Genomic DNA, 23,431 nt, shown 5'->3' on the forward strand with positions numbered 1-23,431 from the left:
CTTACTTCCTTACATCGGTTTTTTGAAAAGCCAGCTTGAATCCCCAAATATCAGTGTTTTCTGTTATTTTGACCTTTGTGTTCTCAATTATGAATATACTTTTTTGAGAATAATCTGCCAGCACTTATCCAGAATTGTTTCCTGCTATGGAATTAAACAGGCTAAGAAGATGAACGGCTGTTGTTCTACTCATTATAGCCAGTTATTGTATTGCACTCAGTATTTTTTAAAGCAAGATAATATATGACATTCATTCTTTGCAACTGCATTTACACAATGTAAAATAACATAAAATAATAAAGTATGTTTTGTATTTTTTTTCCATTAGACAATAATAGATTCAACCATTGCCAATCTGATTTATTCAAACATCATACATAACGTTTGTCTGGTTGGCACTTCAAACAAACCTGAAATATTTAGATGTGCCCTAAATATTAGGTCACTAACTCACACTGCATCCTGGAACATAAAATTCTCAAAACTACTTAATCGAATTCAGGCTTGAAAGGGGCTAAAGTCTATCCTGGCAGCTGTAGACAGGAAGCAGGTCCATTGCACTCATGCACACATCAACACTCACACTCCCACGCTTCAGTTTACTACCCTGCACGTCTCTGAGTTGGGCAAAACTGAATAACTAGAAGAAAAGACAAACAGACACAGGAGAACATGCAACTGCACACAGATAATGTCCAGGTACAGGGTCTGAAAGTGGGACACAGGAGCAGCAGCACCATTTACTGAGGACTGTGCTGCCCTCCTTCCTAAACCCTCTCACTAAAAATAAAATAAGTTAGCTACTTCCTAATAATGAAATGTTTTGCTATGTGAATTCAGATGGTTGTACCACTAACATGTAATGTATTCTTAATCCTCACATACTATTTGATTAGCTGTGTAGTCACTCTTAAGTTAAACAATAAAGTAAAATAGACTATAAACTATTTCTGTTTAATCTAGACCTTTGTGTTTTTCTAAAAATCTGCTGTCATCAATAAAGTTTGGAGTTTAAATGAAGACAACAAATAAGGCTGGTCTCCACAGATTGTAGTTATGACACTAACTATAATAATATGTTCTTATTCTCACTTTTACCCCTTGATTTGAGATTAAAAATATATTTTTCTGTTCAGCTGTGATAACATCTTCCAATAAGAGGCTTTTACTTTCTTTGTATTATCATTCAGCATTCATCCCATTAATATGTGTGCTGCATCCTCAATCTGAGATCTGTCGATATTTGAGCAATATCATCCGCTGACAACAGGCATAAAAGAAATACGTCCATATTACCAAAGGGAACCAGAAAGAATGTCATGCAACCAAAACACTTAAAACTCTCAGTCAGTTGGTTGTTTCTTTGGTTTATTTGGTTTTTCTTAAGTACAGCCCCAATTTAGTGTAATAAAAATATTCTTGTACAAGAACTCTTTAATAATTATGGGTGGAAATGTATGCTTCAGCATGCACATACTTGAACACAATAATACATAAGGTGACTTTAAAACATGTAAACTATTTCAATTATATTTCAAACCAGGATGTTGAAAGAGCACATGCCATTTTGGTGGGAACAAAAATAAAACAAAATTGTAAAATTAACTGAAGGTAACCTTTAATCTTCAGTTTTATTGTGCAACCTCATTAATTTCAATCATCATTTAAAAAGAATGGTTTTCCAAGATGAAAAAGGTACAAAAAATGTATATATGTATTAAAAAAAATGCAATTACAAAATGTCTATGAAATTATTATCTTACAATCTAAGTATTTATTTTATGAACATTTAAAGGAAATGGTAGTATAACTGCCCAGACTTTTTTATCTTTGGCTTAACATTGAAAACATTAATCCAGTTTTTATCATCACTCTCCTGTCAGCCTACAAACAGATCTCATTAAAGAAGGCTTATTATGAGACACACTTAAAATAATGAAGGGATAATCATTTTAATTTACATAGAAACATTCTATTTTAGACCTAATGTGCAGGAAAAAGCATTTTACATATTTTCCAGGAATACTGTATATGTAAAGCAGGTAAAAAACTTAGAATCCCAAATGACATATCTTTTTCTTACTTGTTTTCTCTAAAAGTTCATTTTATAAGTTGCTTTCTCTGTTAAACATTTTACATTTCAAAAAATTCAGAAATTAACAATATGTGGCCAATATTTGATTGCTACATGATTTAAATTATTGCTGGGCACATGAAGACAGTTATTCCAGCAAATAAGATGTCAAAATAAATGTTCAAGAAAAGTGTTTTTCACTGTTTAGGATGTCAACACTTGAAAAACTAATCTAATTGTAAATTATATTGATACTTTCACCATCTTTATATACCTATTTTTTATCGTAGGAGTCTAAAGTTATTAAATTCATTATATAATAATTATATTCCAGTTTGAATCATTATAATTTAAGGTGCTGTTCTTCACTGCAGCTACTGGCCTTTAGACAAATAAATGAAGTTACTTGTATACTGTATTCTAATTAATTATTTGTTGCTTCAAAATTGTTTTTGTACAGTACCGTACTTTTAAGATTTGGATATATTTCAATTCTTATCTACTTGTTGACAGAAAAATGTATAACAATTTCAAACCCAATTCAAACTAACAAGGAGAAAATCTTCTTTCAAAAGAATTCTCATTTTTCAGGACAGTTGTTTTATTTACGCTTGGTGTTTCTTTTTATTGTAATATCTACGTGTATTACATTTTCAAAGTCCCATGGTACTCTCCTCATACTTTTTTAAAATGCTTTGCTCATTTTGAAAACAATTCTTTACAGTGTAAAACCACACCTGCGGGTCCAACCTTTTTCTTTAACCTTTCTTTGTGCCGTTTACTTGAAGATGGGGCACGGTTTCTTTGCCACATGTCACTTGTGTTACGTTATAACAGGGTGATACGTTTTCATAGATTTAAAACTGATTGCAATATGTTTAGGTTAAATATCTGAAACTGGCAATTTAGAATGGTAATGTTTCTTCTGCAAATGTTGCGCTACATGTGTTATATTCCAACTTTTTTATTCAAATGAGGTTTTGTGCAAATGCTGTTAGTTTCAGTTATTTATATTATTGTTTAGTTTGCACAAAAAGGAACCAGAAAGGTAAATTTTCAAGAAGACATTCGACACCACAAACAGACCACAACAAATGCTTGTTCTCCATATTAGACACACGTTCCAAGCATTTACTGCCCATTTAGTAATACTGTATACCCAAGCCATTTATGTCTTAATAAGGTGTTATATCTTGGCACAGCATTATGAAACTCAAAGTATAAGTTAACACAACTTTGCTTCAGGCTACACTGGCACGTATTGTCTGCTCGTGCATTCGCTCCAAAATTCTATGAATGCTGGCAAAGCTGGGTCTGTCAGTAGGATGACTGCTCCAGCAGAGGCGCATTAGATTGTAAAGCTCCAGTGGACAATGTTCAGGACATGAAAGGATATTGCCATCCCTGACATAATAGATGACTTCTTCATGGGCCATTCCATAATATGGCTGTAAACCAAATGAAAATATTTCCCATAATACAACCCCATAAGCCCAAACATCAGACTCTGTGGTGTAACGGTTATAAAATATAGACTCTGGAGGCATCCATCGGATAGGAATGGCATCATTTTCGTTGGCTTTATAATAATCTGCAGAGTATATGTTTCTGGAGAGTCCAAAATCAGCTATTTTTACCACCAGATTTTCGCTTACCAAACAATTTCTTGTGGCCAAATCTCTGTGCACAAACTTTCTCTCTGACAGGTAAGCCATGCCTGCTGCCACTTGTTTTGAGATGTACAGTTGGTCCACACAGGTAAGGGAACCTGATTCTGATTCAGATATCGAACTCTTTCTAGAGAGATTGCACTGACTGAGGATGTGCATCTGGCCTGGTGAACGTCTTCGCAGGTATTCATTTAGGTCTCCATGAGCCATATATTCAAACAGTAGACACATTGGTTTCCCAACAGCACACACACCTAAAATTGCAAAGAAGAAAAGACACCATTTTAGTAAAATCGGGATTTTCATTTACAGTTTAAAATAAATTAGACGGCAGAAATAATCTAAAAAAATATGTAAAAGACACATTAATGAAATTAAAAAATAGTTTAGCAAAAAACAGATTAACATGATAAATAAATGGCACAGCAGCATTTACATTTTTGAAAAATATTTAGAATATAAATTTGATATTCTGAGATGCCTGAATTCAATGGAAAAAAAGTGCATATACAGTATAAGCAACTATTCAGGATCTAATTGCAGACTTTCCCATTACTGGGAAAATATGGAATTACATAGTGGTCAGATAGATAGGAAAATATAATAGGTTTTACTAAATCTGGATTCTTTGATGCAGTGGTGCCTTGTCCAGGACTGTTCTCTGTCTTGCACCAAGTGGATTAAGCAGGTTTCAGGATATATCTATGTATATGCAAATCTTGAATTTGTTGTGTGTTATATTCATGTGAGCAACACTGGCGCACCACTCTGCACTACATATACTGTACAACATCAGGTCATGTCACTTGCAAAAAGTCTCAAGACGATTCTGTGCTTATGGGGTGTATCGGTGAAGAGGATGAGATGGAATATAGGAGTCAGGTGGCGAAGTTTGTTTCTTGGTGCAAAGAGAATTGTCTGCGTCTCAACATCAGCAAAACCAAGGAACTGGTTATTGACCCTTGTCGCACCAAAGAGCCTCTAAGACTGGTCTCTATTCAGGGAAAGGATGAAGCGGTCATATATTCCTACAAGTACCAGGGGGTCCATAATAATGACATACTGGACTAGTCATTCCTTCAATGTGGATAGTGACATATTTCACATCTTCATCAACTCTGTGATGGCTAGTGCAAGTTTCTACTTTGTGGTGTGCTAGACTGGTAACATCACTTCAAGAAAGGCCCACCGAATCAACAAACTAATCAAAAGGGCAGGATCAGTTATGGGATATGCTCTGGACCCTGTGGAGGTTGCAGCAAAGGAGAGAATTAAAACAAAACTGAGTGCCATTATGAACAAAGCTGTACATCCTCTCTCTGACACACTAACCAATTATTCAGCAGAAGTATGTCAAGAAACACTACTGGGACTTCTTTATGCCAACATAAATACACCTACATCACACCTCAGTCTAACTGTGACAGCCAAGTCAGAAGTTTTTCTTTCTTTTTAATCATTCTTATGTGACCATAGACCAGGGGTCCTCAATCACAGTCCTGGAGGGCTGCAGTGGCTGCAGGTTTTTGTTCTAAGCTGGTTGCTTAATTAGAAAGCAATTCTTGCCACTAATTGAATTTCATGGCTTGTTAGTGCTTTAACTCTGTGATTTCAGGTAATTCTCATATCCTAGATTTTCTTCCCCTTTCAAAGGATATCATCCAAATGATTTGAAGGCTAAATGGATGAGTAATTTTTAGGCCTTCACTTTATTCTCTTCACTTTCCTTTAATTAAACCCAATAATGCATGATAAATACACAGAGGTGTAAATGGTAACAAGCTAAATGGAGAAATGCTGGTCTCTTTTGTCATTTGCATGTTATTGCTAATTAGGAGCAATTAAAAACCAAGAATACCACTGCTTAAGACTAAAATAAGCAATAAGGGTTCACAATTTTAACAAGCGAGACAATTACATTGAAGTTACTTACTTTTTCTATATATTCAACTACATTTTACATTAAGAGTCATGCATTTGTACTGATCTGCAGTAATGTTTCAGCAGCAGACCTAGCAGAACTGTAAATAGTATTGTTGATTTTTAGCTATTCATTTGCCTGGAGATGTGATGTATGTGACTAGAATTGACCAGCTGCCAATGAAAGCTGCACTGAAGTTAGATACTCAAATTTGTTTCTAACTTTTAGATGGAAATCAGAGACTGAATGGTAAAATGAGTAAAATAAATGCATTTGTGTTCTGAAAAGAAAAATTCAAGATCAGTTTAAATCTGCAATATAATTTTTTAAAAAACCACAGCAACAAAATAACCTTGACTTTTTTATTTACAGTAAATAATAGTATTTAGTTCACTTAGTCTTCTGTCACATTTATATATGAATATAGTTATATTTTGATAGACTGCCCATTGCTTTGGAGTGCATATGGTTTATTGTAATTTTGCATTACAAAGTTTTAATGTTGTCTAATAAATGACTTATCTAGATGCTTACTGTGGAAAATTTATGTCTGGTTGGAAACCATGGTGAACTCATATTTTTAGTGTGTTTTTTATTCATAGATATAGTTAAGTCTGTAATTGAAAGATGCAAGAAAATTGAATATGGTTGTCCATTAAAAAAACATAAATTACATAGTTTAAATTATATGTTTGCAGTTTCACAGAGATTAATAAGAAGATGATGTATATAGTATGCATTCAAGGATGTCTTTCTTCCATCACTTCTGTGGAGTCTGAATGTATTGACTAAATCTAGAGCTAGAATTTTGTCTGGAGAATGCCCAAAATCAAATATAAAATTAAAATGTGCTTTGTTTGATAATTCTGAAGAGTGATTATTAGTTTAGGTGTCTGTAGCATAATAAAATATGCCAAAATATAACAGTCTTTCCATTTTCTGAAGGTGATTTTCTATTATCAGAATGGCCAAATCAGATACTGCATCATAATCAAAATCAGAATATTTTATTAATCCCAAAGGAAATCACTTCTGTTACAACTGTATGGATAGACAAAGACACAAGTAACACAAAAAGCAAATATAAAAAATAAGCATATAAAGTAAAACAGAATACAAAATATCACAATAAACTACTCATTTACTATGCTCTACAGGTATATGGTCAATTAAATATAATAGATACTATACATCTGAGTCTCTTACCAGATCCCTAGCTTACTAAACAGAATAGCACACCGAGCAGGAAGTACTTCAAATACTAATATTGCACATATAGCTGAAATATTGCACATTTTGAAAAAAAAACAAATTTATTCACATGGGAAGCAACATATGAGTTATTGCAGTAGTTGAAAAAAAATGTACTGAGAGAGCCATTGAGGATAGAGAGTACAGATTATTGTGTGGATGAGTGACCGGAAGAGGAGTTATATAGTCTAATGGCTGTGGTGAGGAAGGATTTTCTGTGACGTTCAGTGGTACATTTTATGCTAGTCAGTCTACTGCTAAAAACGCCCTTTTGTCCAACCACAACACTATGAAGGGGGTGATTAGCAGTTTCAATAATAGACCGGAGCCTAGACCTCATTCTCTGATCTGCCACTGTCTCCAAGCAGTCCAGTTTTCTCCTACCACAGAGCCAACCTTCTGAATCAGTCTGGTAAGCCTCTTAATGTCTGCTCCCTTCATGCTGCTCCCCCACAACATGCCACAACAAAAAAAAAATGGTACTGGCAACCACACACTCATAGAATATCTGCAGTACAGTATTGCAGACCCTAAAGGATCTAAGTCTGCATAGGAAATACAGCCTACTTTGACCAGTGCTTCCTTTTTATATAAGGCCCGTGAGTTTTTAGACCAGTCTAACTTACTGTTCATATGCACCCCCATATACTTGTAGTCCTGAATGATCTCCACATCCACACCCCTAATAGACAGGAGATCGTGTTCTTCTCAAATCCACCACCAGTGCTTTAGTTTTATTGGAGTTGACCTGCAGCTGATTCGGTTCACACAAAATTCCATGGCAGCAAAAATAAGAATACAGTAGTTGAAAAAAAAACCCACAAAACTTTTTAATTCATACGCATGCCTGAATATGCAGCAGTTTATTGTAAATCAAATTTTAAATGTTGGCTTTAAATGCTATCTATGTGTGCCTGCATTTTACCTTCAGTCTAGTACACCCATTGCTCTAGTTTACATTAAAAGTAAGGGTATCACAAATCAAAACAAATTCATTCAAAGTGCTTAAGAACATAGCCCAGATAAATAATACATTGACTACATTTTTGTCATCAGTGTAACAAAATGGGCTGAAACTAACCAATGACTCCAACTTCATCATGGTCCTTTATTTTGTAAACCCTGTTGCTTCAGTACAGGTTATCAGATTCCAAAAGGGAAGGCCGGGCAATTAAAACCCGCACCAATAACCCAAAACTAATGCCAAAAAGTTGCAATAAAGTTTAATTCATTAAAAAAAAATAAATAAAAAATTTGAAACAGGGAATAAATGCAACAAATGGAACAAAACATAAAGATAAACTAAATTATTTTGAAACCCAAATAGTAATCAAAATATATAAGGTCATTATAACCGGCTAATGCCATTACTTACTAGAAACTAAACTTAAATTATGAAGAGAAGCAAAAATTTAGTATGTAACTGCCCAAACAAGTATCATTTATTAAAAAGAATGGAAAATCCAAATCCTGGAAACTGAATAATAAAATTTTAATTGTAAAATACAGAAATAAATAATAAATAAGAAACAGCATTAAATCACAAACTGAACTCAAACGAGGACTAGAAAAGAGCACTGTTAGAAATAATAATGCCTCAGCATTGGAACGAGGTTCTATTATTTCCAAAGTTTCAGCACATCAGTAATTATTAGTCCCATCCCCTTGCTCTTAAAACAAAACAGTCAAATAAGAAAACACAGAAGTTAAAGTACAACTCAAAAAGAAGAAAAAGCTCAGAGCTATCCTATATAAGGTCTTAGGTAGCTTAGCTATCCTAACAGTACTTTGGAAGTAACTAACCTCCGACAGGGTGCTTGCAGATCACACTTTCTTACACCCATCCTTACAGGGCAGATTTTGAGTTGCTATTAAATCACTATTCTTATTTTTAGGATAGATGAGAAGATAAAGTTAAAATGAAAACAAATATTCACATTCAGAGTTGATGCAAAACAGCGCAGTGATTTTTATTTTCAAAGAAAGCAATGGTCCAAAAGCAAAGTGCAGGCGAAGTTCAATAAATAAGTAATGCAATAAACAGTGTTAAAAACTAACAAAAAATAAATTCCATCAGACACTAACATCCAAGAATAAAACCATGTAGTCGTCGGATTTCCTTTCCTTTCCTACATGCCCAAAGCATATTTCTCCCTCTGTCTCCTCAGCTCACACGGCAGGTCTTGCTGCTGAGTTGAAACACCAACAGCCATGGTCCCTCTCTCTGGCTCTTGTTCTGATCACTATCCTCTCTGCATCTATTGGGACAGTCAGACCTCTGTCTTCCATACATCCTTTTCAGCGCTTACAGGATCCCTAGGAGTACACTCGATTGCTCCCCAGTCCTCCATACTGCTCAACAGGGGACGATCCCCTCCTGAAGTGCTATTCTTCTTGCTCTCTCATGGGATCCCTGACTGCTCTGTCTCTCTTCCACCATGCTGACTCACACTCCTGATGTTTCCTCTTTTCTCACACCTTGGTTTTTCATGCCCATCCTTCTAGCCTACTCAGGCTCCTTTTGTAATCTTATGGGTGCAGCAATCTGCAGAGTGCCAACGTAGAACAACTGAGCTGATCAAGTAATCATCTCACCTACACATAGAACCCTGCACCTGCCTAGCTCCACTTTAATGCCACACAGAGCTTGAACCACATGGTTTTTATTTTGAAACTCGCATACTGCCATGGAACCCCTACTCACATCATCACATGGGAGAAGATTGTACACAAACTGTGGAGCTGTCAGGCAGCACTGACTCACTATTTAATGTGTAAAATCAAAATATAAAAACACTAATCACTTTTTGTATTCTTTTAATTTATATGCACAACAAAATTATAAGAAGAACTGAATTTGAAAATCTGAAAATTTCATTTTTATTTTAAAGGGGCATTTTCACTCTTTGGTGAAATCATAATGCTAACTGAACCAGTTAACTCAAAGTCATTTGACAAATAACAGCAGTTTAATGACTGGGCAGTTAAACCTACTCTACCATCACTTGGACATGAATTTGTATTTTCTGTCCCATATATATTCTCTGCTACTTCCCACTGCTGTATTGGTGAAAGTCTTGGGTTAAAATAAATTCAGGTTATGTTCTACTGGAACATTTCAGTTACACAAAGTATGAAATGAAAGTCTGTGAATGACAGTTCACATTATAACTTTACATTTCATGAAAAAGACATTTGCATGTTGGCCAGACATGCAAGAAAAATTTTCACAGTAATTTGTACACATGACAATACTAATACTACTACCACTACTAGTAGTAAATACATTTGAAAATCAAGTTTATTGATATATTAAACAAAATGATAATACCTAAAAGTTTCACAATGTTGGGATGATCAAACTCTGCCATTAGAGCAGCTTCTCTTTGGAAATCTGCCTGCATGTCAGCTGAAGCTTCCTCCTTTAGCATTTTCACAGCCACCATAGTGAAGGATTCATAAACAAGTAATCCAGGAGCTCTAGAAGAAAACAAATAAGCAAATGATGTTACTGTAGCTGGTATTCCCTCCGTTTTAAGTTTTTGTTTAACTTTATTGAACTTATGAGTAATAATACAATATGTAAAACATGGCTATTTCAAATCAACACAAAATTTTAAATGTTAACACTTAAAATGCTACTAAATAAAGAAAAACAAAATATATCTCCTCATTTAGCATTATCTGTTTATTGAAACCCCTTGTTTAAATATTTGCCATAATGAAGTTTTGATTTGTAATATGGATAAACAAAAGGAATCAGACACCAGAACAAATTATATTGCTGTACTGGCCTGATGGATTATTGACAATTTATTTCTCTCTTAGGTGGCTTTCTATCCTTAGGACTGCTCACTTTTGCTATACTAGAATACTGGTGTGATTGCATTTTTTTCCGAGCACATTTCTCCAGTTTTGATTTTGCTACACTGGTTACCTGTGTCATTCAGGATTGACTCTAAAATTCTGCTTATGGTTTATAAAGCCTTAAATAATCTCGCCTCATCTTATATATTGGAATGTCTGACACCTTATATTCCAAATCGTAACCTCAGATCCTCAAATGAGTCTCTGCTTAGAATTCCAAGAACAAAACTAAAAAGTGGTGAGGCGGCCTTCTGCTGTTATGCACCTAAAATCTGGAATAGCCTGCCAATGAGAATTCGCCGGGCTGATACAGTAGAGCACTTTAAAACACTGCTGAAAACACATTATTTTAACATGGCTTTCTCATAATTTCACTGTAATCAAAATCCTGATACTCTGTATATCCAACTCATTATAATAACTATTCATGGTGGCTCTAAAATCTGTACTAACATCTACTCTCTCTTATGTTTCCTTTTTCGGTATCCTTTTGGTGGTGGCAGGCCACCACCATCTACTCAAAGCACAGTGATGTTCCAACAATGATGGATGGATTAAAAGCCAGAAGTCTGTATGACCATCAACATCAAGTGACTCTGTGAGAACCCTAACTACAAAGAGGACTATTTCATTTATGTTAGGTAGAATGCCCAGAGGGGACTGGGCGGTCCCGTGGCCTGGAACCCCTGCAGATTTTATTTTTTTTCTCCAGCCGTCTGGAGTTTTTTTCTGTTTTTTCTGTCCACCCTGGCCATCGGACCTTACTCCTTTTCTATATTAACTAATGTCTTATTTTAATTTCTTATTTTGTCTTTTATTTTTCTTTTCTTCATTATGTAAAGCACTTTGAGCTACTTTTGTATGAAAATGTGCTATATAAATAAATGTTGTTGTTATTGTTTTTAGGTTCCCCTGTGGCAGGAATTGAAGTTGCTATTTTGGAAAATGGAATTCTAGCTCATACTGCTGCCTTTTGCTGACAAATGTTCCTGCACTGTTACAATATGTAACATGTAATCAGATCAGTTTCATTAAACAAAAAGAAGCATACTGATCTATTACAGTTTGTAGTCAAATTTGCAATATTCAGTAGTATAGCCTGTATAGAAAAATGTGCAAACGAAAAGGAACCATAATGCTTAAATCTGTTTCCATAAAAGACAAAACTTTATTCACAGTGCAGTATGTGTGACCCTTGGCTAAAGTATACCATAATACATTTAATATCCATCATTGAACCTGCTATATCCTAACTACAGGGTCACAGGGGTCTGCTGGAGTCAATCCCAGGGCAGGGCACCAGCACACCGCTGGGCGTACACACACACATCCACACACTAGCGACAATTTAGAACTGCCAATGCACCTAACCTGCATGTCTTTGGACTGTGGGAGGAAACCCACGCAGACATGGGGAGAACATGCCTACTCCACACAGGGAGGACCTGGGAAGCGAACCCAGGTCTCCTAACTCCGAGGTAGTAGCGCTACCACTGCACCACCCCGCATTTACTATCTGTATGAAATTTTATACAAAAGTAAACCATGGCAAAACAGTTAGCGTCACTGCCTCACACCTCTGTGCAAATGGATTTAAACACTAGTCAAATCACTTTCTCTATAAAGTTTGCCAGTTCTGTGACTAATCCATGTAAGTTATCCCTCAGGCAAAAATTAACCTTTCCATTGATCTATACCTTCACCTATTTCCTGTTCATACCTAATTTGACTGGTGACTCGTGCACGCTGGGTCTCTGGTTTGTGTCCAAAGCTGTCATAATTGAAGTTAAATATTTAACAAGTTTTTAAAATTCAAAAGAAAGGAAACAGGATTTCAAAAATCCAAAAAGAGTAAATGTCAAAAATGCAACCTTCTCAATTCAAAGGACTAAAATCTAAAAAGTCAAAAAAAACAAAAATGAACACAAAGTGAACAAAACAAAATTAGCCACACTGCTGAAAAAAAGCATGTGCTAAAGTGGCTCAGAAGCTGTTGGAGGCTGCAGATGTTCCATCCCAGTACTTTAATAAGATGGTCATAGATGAATTACATTTTCTTTTATGTCATGCCGTGAATCAAGAACACATGTCCCATAGTATAGGCCTCAGTTTCTATGAAGAACTATTTATTCTACATTTTCTATGGGTGGATCTGAAATTATGTAATGCGAACTATATTGTCACTTTACAGACAGGACGTAAGAGCACCAGGACCCCAACAGAGGAATGATTATAAGTGGAATTCAAACTTGAAAAATAAACAGAGGGCAAAACAACTAATAATGGGAGGCAACCATTATCTTTGTGATGAAATGGCTCTTCTAACTAGATTGTCCAGTGGAAAGCACCTCCTTCTCTCACCTCCATTCTCTTAGTGTTATGTTCCAGCCAGGTTTGTTTGTCCTGGCTAAAGTTTCTTTTTAGTTTACATAACCTTTTAGCTGTTTTTTTAAATTTAATTCTGTATGTTATATTTTTGGTTTAGTCTATGCTGTGTTCATTCAAAATTGTCACTTTTTCAATTGTGTGTTATGTTAAGTTTCTTTGTTTTTTGATTTCTGTTTGTATCGTTGCTTTTTTTCTTTTCTTTTTGAAAATTGGATTTCCTGGCTTTTTGAACCTTGATTCCTTAAAGTTGCCGTCTTTGGATTTTAATTCTTGGACATCCTCACCAAAAAAAAAAGTCCTGTTTTTGCTCCTGGAGTTTGGGCTTTTTTTAAATAAAATAAATTCTCTGATTATAAAAGAAGTTTTGTTTAAATTTTAAATTGGTCGAGAGTTTTTATAGTTTTCTATTTAGGGCCCTTTTGTTATTTAAAAGCCTTTGTTTCATGTTGGACCTGTTCATGTAGGAAGTCTTTCATTTGAGTTTGTGGCTAGGCTGACAAGGTTGAGGAAAATTCCAGGGGTCCAGATGTGAATTAAACACCTGACTTATGACTATATACTGCCCTTTATCAACCAAAAGAAGTTTGGACTTCCTGACAACATTCAATGGTTTCACCTTCACCCTGAGGAGGGGAAAGGAACTCTACCATCTGCCTAGAGGTTTTGTCTGGTACCGTCCTGGAGAAAAGTTTCCTTTTGTCTTAAAATTTCAATCACTGGTGCACTTCACACTGTATATTGTCTGTTTGTGATATCCTTTCTCCAGTATGATATCCCCTTAATGCCAATGCCTTATCTCTATCCTGCACCAACCTTTCTTGTCTGGTAACCCTTTTCACACCAAAGAACCCACCACACAGTTTTAAATGATACTTCCAGCAAATAAGCAGCCTACAATGGAAATTCACATCAATGAGTAATGAGGACATTCCCCCTTTACTGAGCTATAAGTTATTTTCTTGTGGGGCAAGTGTGTAGTATCAGATAGATAGATAGACAGACAGATAGATAGACTTCATTAATCCCAAGGGGAAATTCACATATTCCAGCATCAGCATACTGATAAAAAACAATATTAAATTAATGAGTGATAAAAATGCAGGTATAATAGTCAATAACTTTGTATAATGTTAATGTTTACCCCACGGGGTAGAATTGAAGAGTCGCATAGTGTGGGGGAGGAACGATCTCCTCAGTCTGTCAGTGGAGCAGGACGGTGACAGCAGTCTGTCGCTGAAGCTGCTCCTCTGTCTGGAGATGATACTGTTCAGTGGATGCAGTGGATTCTCCATGATTGACAGGAGCCTGCTCAGCTCCCTTCGCTCTGCCATGGATGTCAAACTGTCCAGCTCCGTGCCTACAATACAACCTGCCTTTCTCACCAGTCCAGGTGTGAGGCGTCCCTCTTCTTTATGCTGCCTCCCCAGCACACCACCGCATAGAAGTGGGCGCTTGCCACAGCCGTCTGATAGAACATCTGCAGCATCTTATTGCAGATGTTGAAGGACGCCAGCCTTCTAAGGAAGTATAGTCAGCTCTGTCCTCTCTTGCACAGAGCATCAGTATTGGCAGTCCAGTCCAATTTATCATCCAGCTGCACTCCCAGGTATTTATAGGTCTGCACCCTCTGCACACAGTCACCTCTGATGATCTTACAATCAAGAAATAATACTAGGCTATGCATGGTACATTTAATGTAAGGCTTGTCAATGTTTTCCTAGGCAAAATTAAGATCTCATGGTTTGAGGCTGTCTAAAATAAAGCAATAAAAATCTTCAAAATATTAAAAAAAAACAGAAATAACTGCAATAGTTTGAATATTTTGCTGGCACCCTGTGCAGTTAATAAAGTTTATAAAGATTTAGCTCAACTTTATATAATTCATCTCCTTTTATTGTACACTATTATGTTCTCTACAGTCTCAAGGTGTAACCTTTTTAATGTTACTAAATTCTATTTTTAGATGCAGGGCCCCTAATCAGGGAAATGATCTGGCACAACATGTGACAAATACTCTACTACAGTAGCTTCCTTCCTCTTTTAAGAGAATGCTTATGAACCACTTGTTCAGTGCTCCTTGCTTAGCAAACTAAAAGGAGTCCTTGTAATTAACACTTCCATATCATCAGAACATCCTGTTCAAGAAAAAAAAAACTTTTGAAAACTTTAATTTCAAATGAATGCCATTATATTAAATCATCTTTTCTGTCTATGTTCCTGTTAAATATCCTCACCAAAAAACTGATTTCATCAAAATTTGGCTAGAAAGAGTACACTCAAAACTGAGACAGCTCGCCTAACACAACAAATAAGCATTAGCTATCAGAATGGAATGAAATTAATGAATGAAATTAGATGGTCATCTTCTATCAGCTGTGTTGTATTAATTTCTTAGTTAATTAAAAATTCAGAACTTTGTTCCAGCAGTGCTGATGGTTTGTTTCAGTGCTGTTTATTATGTACATTATTTACTCACTGTGATCTCCATTCTCTGTAGTTCATGTTTTGTATGTACCTTTTGACACTTTTGTGTTGATCTAGGAGTAAGGGGCTGCCACTAGGCACAGTCAGTTATCCATTCATCCATTCTATTCCGCTTATCCGAGATCGGGTCACGGGGGCAGCAGCTTGAGCAGAGATGCCCAGATTTCCCTCTCCCCGGCCACCTTCTAGATCTTCCGGGGGAATCCCAAGGTGTTCCCAGGCCAGCCGGAAGACATAGTGTCCTGGGTCTTCCCCGGGGCCTCCTCCCAGTTAGAACACCTGGGGAAGCGTCCAGGAGGCATCCTGATCAGATGTCTGAGCCACCTCATCTGACTCCTCTCGATGCGGAGGAGCAGCGGCTCTACTCTGAGCCCCTCCCAGATGACTGATCTTCTCACCCTATCTTTAATTGAAAACCCAGACACCCTGCGTAGGAAACTCATTTCAGCCACTTGTATTCGCAATCTCGTTCTTTCAGTCACTACCCATAGCTCATGACCATAGTTGAGGGTATGAACATAGACTGACTGGTAAATTGAGAGCTTTGCCTTACGGCTCAGTTCCTTTTTCACCACGACAGACTGATGCAGCGCCTGCATCACTGCAGACGCCGCACCAATCCGTCTGTCAGTCTCACACTCCATTCTTCCCTCACTCGTGAACAAGACCCCAAAATACTTGAACTCCTCCACTTGGGGCAGGATCTCACTCCCAACCCTGAGAGGGCATTCCACCCTTTTCCGGCTGAGGACCATGGTCTCGGATTTGAAGGTGCTGATTCCCATCCCAGCCACTTCACACTCAGCTGCGAACCGATCCAGAGAGAGCTGAAGATCACGGCCTGATGAAGCAAACAGGACAACATCAACTGCAAAAAGCAGTGACCCAATCCAGAGTCAAACAAACCAGACCCCCTCAACACCCTGGCTGTTACACGGTCAGTTATAGTTTTTGTTTTTCTCAACATGTTGTTTGTTAACATCTCTCAGTGGATTGAGCCTTTTTGGGAAGAGGAGGAAATACATTTGAAGAAACTTTCATTGATGTATTCTTTTGTGCTATGGAGTAATAACTGCCATTTAATGTAATTTTATAGTTCTGTAAACCTGTTGAAACTACTAATCAAAAGCCTCCTTTGGAATTCCATTTGTAATTTTCATTAAAATATCACAAATACTATCACAAAGTATTTAGACATGTTCAAGGTGCAGCTCTAGTACCTGTAATATACAATACCAGTAACGGCACACTGCAGTAAATACACTTGACTTAAGCATTCATAGTTTTCATACTCTTTCTCGGTACGTTTAGCATTCATTTGCTCAGTGGTCAATGCGCTTACTGCTTCATGAGCAGCTCTTCGTTTCTCCACCCTAGTGGCCTACTTCTTCTCTTCTTTCATCAACATATTTTCGCGTTAAAACTGATTAAGACAGTGTTTGTGTTGCAATAACTTAAGCTGGCACTTAAGTCTTCAATCTGCCTCAAGAATGATTTAAGATATGAAGAGGTAGAGGAAGTGACAGCGAAGGTGGAAGGGATGAAAACGGTGGCCATACGGCACCTGCTGGTCACTGCCAAAAGTTGATTTTACAATAAAATAAAATAAAAATAAAAAGTAGAAATAACCTTGGATGTCAATCATCACCCCGAAAGTGGATAGTAAACGTAATGTAGTACATGTGCGCCAAATTTCAGATCAGTAGTTCAAATGTTTTGCGAGCTACAGGTGATTTAAAATCCTGGACAGACAAATGAACTGCCACGGTAGCGTATTATATATAAAGATATGTCATGATTTAACAGTAATTATGCAACATTTTAATATGATGTAATAGTAAATACCTGGTTAAAACCTAAATGGTTGTTGCTTATAGTGATCTCAAAGTTAAACATTTAGGTTGACTGATAGTGCAGTAGTTTTTTTTCTGTACAAGTCTGAGTGCACTCCTTCTTGAACATCAAATGTGTTTGCTTTTACAAACATGAACATTATATGTTATTCAGTATTGAATAAATACTACTTATGGTTTATAAAGCCTTGAATAATCATGTTCCTTCCTATATTTTGGAGTGCCTGTCCCCCTATATTCCAAGCTGTAAACTTAGATCTTCTAATAGCAGTCTGCTCTTTGTTGCCAGAGCCAAAGGATAAAAGAAGTGGTGAGGCAGCCTTTTGCTGTAGTGCACCAAAAAACTGGAATACTTTACTAATAGTGATACACCAGTCTGACACTGTCATGTCTAACACTGTCATTTAACAATGAATATTAAAAAAAAACTCATAAATACCCACTTTTTTTAATTTGCCATTTTCATAGGCACATTTCAGCTCTATCCTTAATAAACTGGATATAAATAGAATTATTGTGCTCTTCAATGACCCTGCAATCATTATTCATCTTTACTTTTCTCTGTTTTCTTTTCTGGCTCCTGTGTAGTGGTGTTCAAGGCCACCACCTGATCTAAGTCCTGTGCAGCCACCTGTGATATTTGAATGTTTGAATGAAAGTGGATACCCCAACATGCCACAAGACCCACTGCATCAGATCCTCTAACACTAGAACTGAAAAGCAATAAGGAGCTACTTAACAACATTTATGTTCGGTACAATGCCCAGTAGGTTGTCTTTTGGCCTGGAGGGCTTAGTGCTTTTGTTTTTTCCTCCATCTTAACTGGAGTTTTAAAAAAATTTCTAACCTAAGGCCTACTGACCATATCATCAGACGGTCATTTAGAGATTATATTTAAGAACTCTGTTTCTAGTAAGGATATACCTATCTTATGTCTGAGTCATTATGCATATTTTGTACTTTATTTATTCATTATTATTCTTATCTGTTTTTAAAAGTTATTTACTGTATCTATGCATTTTGTAAAACACTATGAGCTGCATCGTTTGTATGAAAATGTGCTAAAGAATTACTGTAAATGTTTTGTCGTGGGTACAGTTAACTGCATTCACAGATAAACCAATGGCTTAGTTTCACTCTTAGTCTAAAGAGAAAGTATTTATCAGCAACTCATATAGGTAGTCCATTCAATTGAATTTTATTATGCTCTTGCATCTGGAGTTTCGTTTTACCCAACATTTATTTTTACCACTAAATAATTCAAATTCTATTGAATTGCATACTGCAGTGATACTTTAAACCACGACTGTTTAAAAAAGCACTACAGTTATGAAAAAGTTTGAAAGGGGGCTTGTGCATGTACTATACTTTGTCATATGAACTGCAGTGCAAAGAATGTGCAATGCCTGGAATATGCCCTTTCAAAGCAGGCTTAGCAAGCTGTTAGCAGACACTTCCTGTCTTGGAACACTGCAGGATCCCTAGTGGTTCACTGAGCAAGTAAACACTGTTGCTCTGTTAAAAATAGGTATCCTGCAAGCTGCTGCTGACACAGTTATGTCTGCGAGGAAGTTTTATACTGAAACCAGAGGTAGACATTCTAATTACAGTGTTAATATTTCTAAACCTGGAAGATGGTAAGAGATATAGCTTATCTCAGTTATGTTCCCAGGAGTCTCAGTATCAGGGGTATCATTAAACTCCAGCTATCAGTAGTCTTCACCTTCTGAAGGAAGGGCAATTATTTTGAGGAAAAATCACAACTGAACTGTAGTGTGTTCATTAAAGAATTGCATGGTGTATTATGTTAATGTGCTATCAGAAGTGAGTGTTCAAATAAACAATCTGTAAAGATACAAATTAGATACACCAAAACTGTCATTAGAATTTAAGAAAATAGCTTCTATTTTCAATCCTCTTTTATGTTTTAGGTTTTTTTTTTGGTATTTGGTACTTTTGTTACATATAGTAAGAATAATTTCAGAATTGTATTTATATTCTACTTAAATAGTGTATTGCAGCAATAAACAAATCAAATAATGCTATATAATATAAATTACTTTTACTATAATTGCTATGGACTAGCTCCAGTCTTGGGTCCTCCCTGCGTGAAGTTTGAATGTTCTTCCCGTATCTGCGTGGGTTTCCTCCGGGTACTCCGGTTTCCTCCCACAGTCTGAAGACATGCAGGTGAGGTGTATTGGCGATTCTAAATTGTCCCTACTGTGTGCTTGGTATGTGTGTGTGTGTGTATGTGTGTTCCCTGTGGTGGGCTGGCGCCCTGCCCGGGGTTTGCTTCCTGCCTTGCTCCCTGTGTTGACTGGGATTGGCTCCAGCAGACCCCCGTGACCCTGCATTTAGGATATAGCGAGTTGGATAATGATTGGGTGGATGGATAGCTCCAGTATTATTTCCTTCTCCTTCCTTCACATTTTCAGTTTTAAATTCTTAAAAATTCCAATACCTATTCTTTATTGAAGAAAAAATCCTGAAAACTTATACAGTAACTAGCAGACCTCGTGCGCTTCGCTGCAGTCGTTGTAGTTGGAATAATTATGTATCTACATGCGACTTATAGAGCTTCTTTATATACAACATTTTTGGTTTGTCCTCCTGGAGCTAAAATATTCTAAGAAACACTAAGTAGAAACACTAAAGGAAAAAATACTATTTAGTAAGTACTGCGTCTAGTAAACGGTAAATCAGTAAAGGAGAGAGGACTAAACACTAAGAAAAAAGAACGGCAAGACCGCGTCAGCTGCGGAGCTCAGCGCAGCTCAGCTCGGAGCGAAATGAAGTGAATGAAATGGCGTGAATGGGAGGGGAGATGATCATGTGACTCCCCCACCTGCCTTAACTCTCAATCCCTCCACAAACACAGTCTCTCAGATGCCAACTCTCCTTTATATAAATCAGTAAAGGAGAGAAGACTAAACACTAAGGAAAAAGAACGGAAAAACCGCGTCAGCTGTGGAGCTCAGCTCGGAGCGAAATGAAGTGACATGAATGGGAGGGGAGATGATCACGTGACTCCCCCACCCGCCTTAACTCTCCATCCCTCCACAAACACACAAACACAGTCTCTCGGATCCCAACTCTCCTTTATATGTATAGATTAAACAAAACAAAGATTCACTGACCAAACCTGCAGATGCCTGTCTATACAAATAATAGTCCAAATCTTTGATTAGGCAGTTCAATGTAATCTTCTTTTCCGGCTCACTCTCTAAACCATTTATCCTGCCTGTGGTTCAACTCAAAAAAATTATATAAACAGCTGTAATATATCCTAATCTTGTCATTTTCCCAGGTAATGAGGTCTGTCAAATAAATAATTATTATAATTATTTAGTGACATCAAGAATACTGATACTAAAGTGTGTTTTCAGTTGATCTGCAGTCTTATTCTAACTACACCATGTGTCACACTTTATGGATTAGGTGAAGAATTCAGACAAAGGCACACAAGAAATGCTTTTTGTTTTATTTTAATAGTCCAAATAGTGTTATGATATAATGACATGCATAAACTGGAGAAGTTTTTACGTGTCCTGAAATAGTTTGGTATTCTATCCAGAGCTATTTACTGCCTCTTAGATGCATGAATAGATTTAATCTTTTTGTGGGACATTACAGGTTCATTGAAGAGATGGAACGATATGTGAAATTTTACACTGGTATCATTTGTCGCAAATCATGGATTCTCCTTACTCATGGAGCCTAAGTCTGAAACATAGTCTTTAAATATCTTTCTTTGTCTATTTCTATAAGAGAAACTGGAACAAATGGAGTGCAACAGAATAAATGCAACAGGCTAAATGTGATATCTAGATGCTTTGTGTTGGTTCCACTATACAGGCATAGGGCATTTAATTTATTGTAAGGTACAAGGTACCTACTTTTACTTCACTCTCCAAAATGTTAACACCTGTAAGGTTCTTAACAGAAGTCTTTCCTGACTCTGTTTTCTGATTCTAAGCACTCGTGTTCCTCACCTCTTCTTTTAAACTCCAATCTTAATGTGATCTGGCAGAAGGTGGCCATTTAACCATAATTGTCTTTTGAGCGCACTCCTAGGGTCTAGACTCAGAAGCCACCTTAGAAAGCAATCAAGTCCACAAACAACAGTCATTTGGCCTTGATGCAACCCCGACACTCTTTGAATGGGTCATTGCATAATATCCATTCCTGGATTGTCTGTACTTTTTCATAAATAGCAAGATACCATTAGTTTTCTTCAGGGTTCCCTAATGCCACCTGCTAATTTTGGAGTGGTGTACTGTTGTCATAGGTGAGATATCAAATAGTTTCTCATCATCTTGTGAATCTTAGGTATACAGGAATGAGTAACTATATAAGGTGGCTGTTCTCAACCTGTGGTAAGTAAGTAACAAAAAAGGGGGCGCAAAGATGTGCAAAAAAAGAAAACAAGAATCGAAAATATGAAAAATACATCTATTGAACCCAAAACAATTTAACTTAAACTACATTCTGATACTAGAAAAATAAATACAGAGTTAGATAAATGTCGATAAAAGTTAGGTAGGTATAATACAACTTGTAGCAGTGTATCGGCAGCAAAAAATATAGGAATACATTTTATTTCAAAAAACATTAGGGGGGCGAGATTAAAACTGTTATGAAAACTCGGGTCGCAAATACTTAAAGGTTGAGAAATGCTGATATAAGAACTTCTGCTTCTTTGCTATAATCTAAACAGGCCAGACACAGGGCAGCACCTTTGGAGCACGGAGCACACCCCCCACACCTTCATCTCCCTTCTATTAAGTTTATTTAACAAGAGTATCCAGTTTCACCCCCTTTTCTGGCAGGAATTTACTGTGCTTATTACTGGGAACATGTACTCTGTTTTGTGGTCCATTTATCTGAGGAAAATGTCATTGTGACAGCATTTACTTACAATATCAACTATACATAATCTACTGTATTTCTGTTCTGCTTATTCCTCACTTCTAGCACAAATTTATGCTATATAGAATGCTAATAATAGTTGTGAGACAAAAATATGATAATGTATAAATTCAGATAACATTAGACTACTTAAATATGGGGTTTGTGAAAGTGTTGAACAAAAAAACACACAATATTCAATAGTTATTGGCATTAAAATACGACCACAGCGTAGTAAACAACAATATTACTGGAAAGAAATTGACAATAAAATAAAACAATTTTTGCCTTAGACAATAATTAAAAGACCGTACTTAGACTAAGCAAAGAATTAACAAAGCTGTTACTACAGAGTGCATATATTAGTAAAACTGATTTGTTTATAAATAGATTTATAGCACGGTAAATCAAAAAAATCTAATCTTTCTATGTTTAATACTGCAAAATGTATGCATGCTTGTTCCTCCATGTGCTTTCCATAAAAAGCTAGTTACCATAGATGGCTAGAATGCGGTACCTTTTTATAATTTGTCAGCTTGAAGCTCTTTAAAAGATAGCCCAATGATACTTTAGAACATATTTCAGATTGTTGTCACAAGAAACACAAATCCCTGAAGATATGCAGAAAGGAAATACAGTTATAACCTAAGGATGCAGAGCTTGCAGCTTGGCAGAGACAGACAAAAGTAATGTTAATTTGACATGCTGCTTAGTGACTGAAGAAAATGATAATATTGAAATAGTTACCCAATTGAAGGTGGATTAGTGTGCTTGAAGAATATATTTAAAGTAAAAAATGTACATTTATGTAACAAACCACTGCTTGGAAAACTTTCATGTAATACAATAAAAAAATAAAGAAAAATGTACATATAGATGGAAATAATGCCACAAATGATCCAATAATTCATCTCACAAAATGCAGCACACTGTCAGCTTATAAAAAAATATCAAAGCTTTTACTAGCAATTTTACACAGAGTTATTAAAAAAATATATATTTTTTTAATCTT

The 23,431-nt window shown here is 36.3% G+C and overlaps 1 protein-coding gene across 1 annotated transcript in view; it reads right to left on the minus strand.

Moving 5' to 3' along the window:
* Nucleotides 1–1,350: 1,350 nt before the first annotated feature.
* The window catches only part of musk (muscle, skeletal, receptor tyrosine kinase), a 131,540-nt gene continuing 109,459 nt past the window's right edge, over nt 1,351–23,431 (minus strand). The window contains exons 16-17 of the mRNA XM_039750830.1: nt 10,248–10,396; nt 1,351–3,998 (exon numbers count right to left, since the gene is read on the minus strand). Coding sequence (XP_039606764.1) covers nt 3,316–3,998; nt 10,248–10,396 — 832 coding nt within the window. The 3' untranslated portion in view covers nt 1,351–3,315. The remainder of the gene's footprint in view (nt 3,999–10,247; nt 10,397–23,431) is intronic.

This window comes from Polypterus senegalus, chromosome 4 (assembly GCF_016835505.1).
Source record: "Polypterus senegalus isolate Bchr_013 chromosome 4, ASM1683550v1, whole genome shotgun sequence".
Classification (NCBI taxonomy): domain Eukaryota; kingdom Metazoa; phylum Chordata; class Cladistia; order Polypteriformes; family Polypteridae; genus Polypterus; species Polypterus senegalus.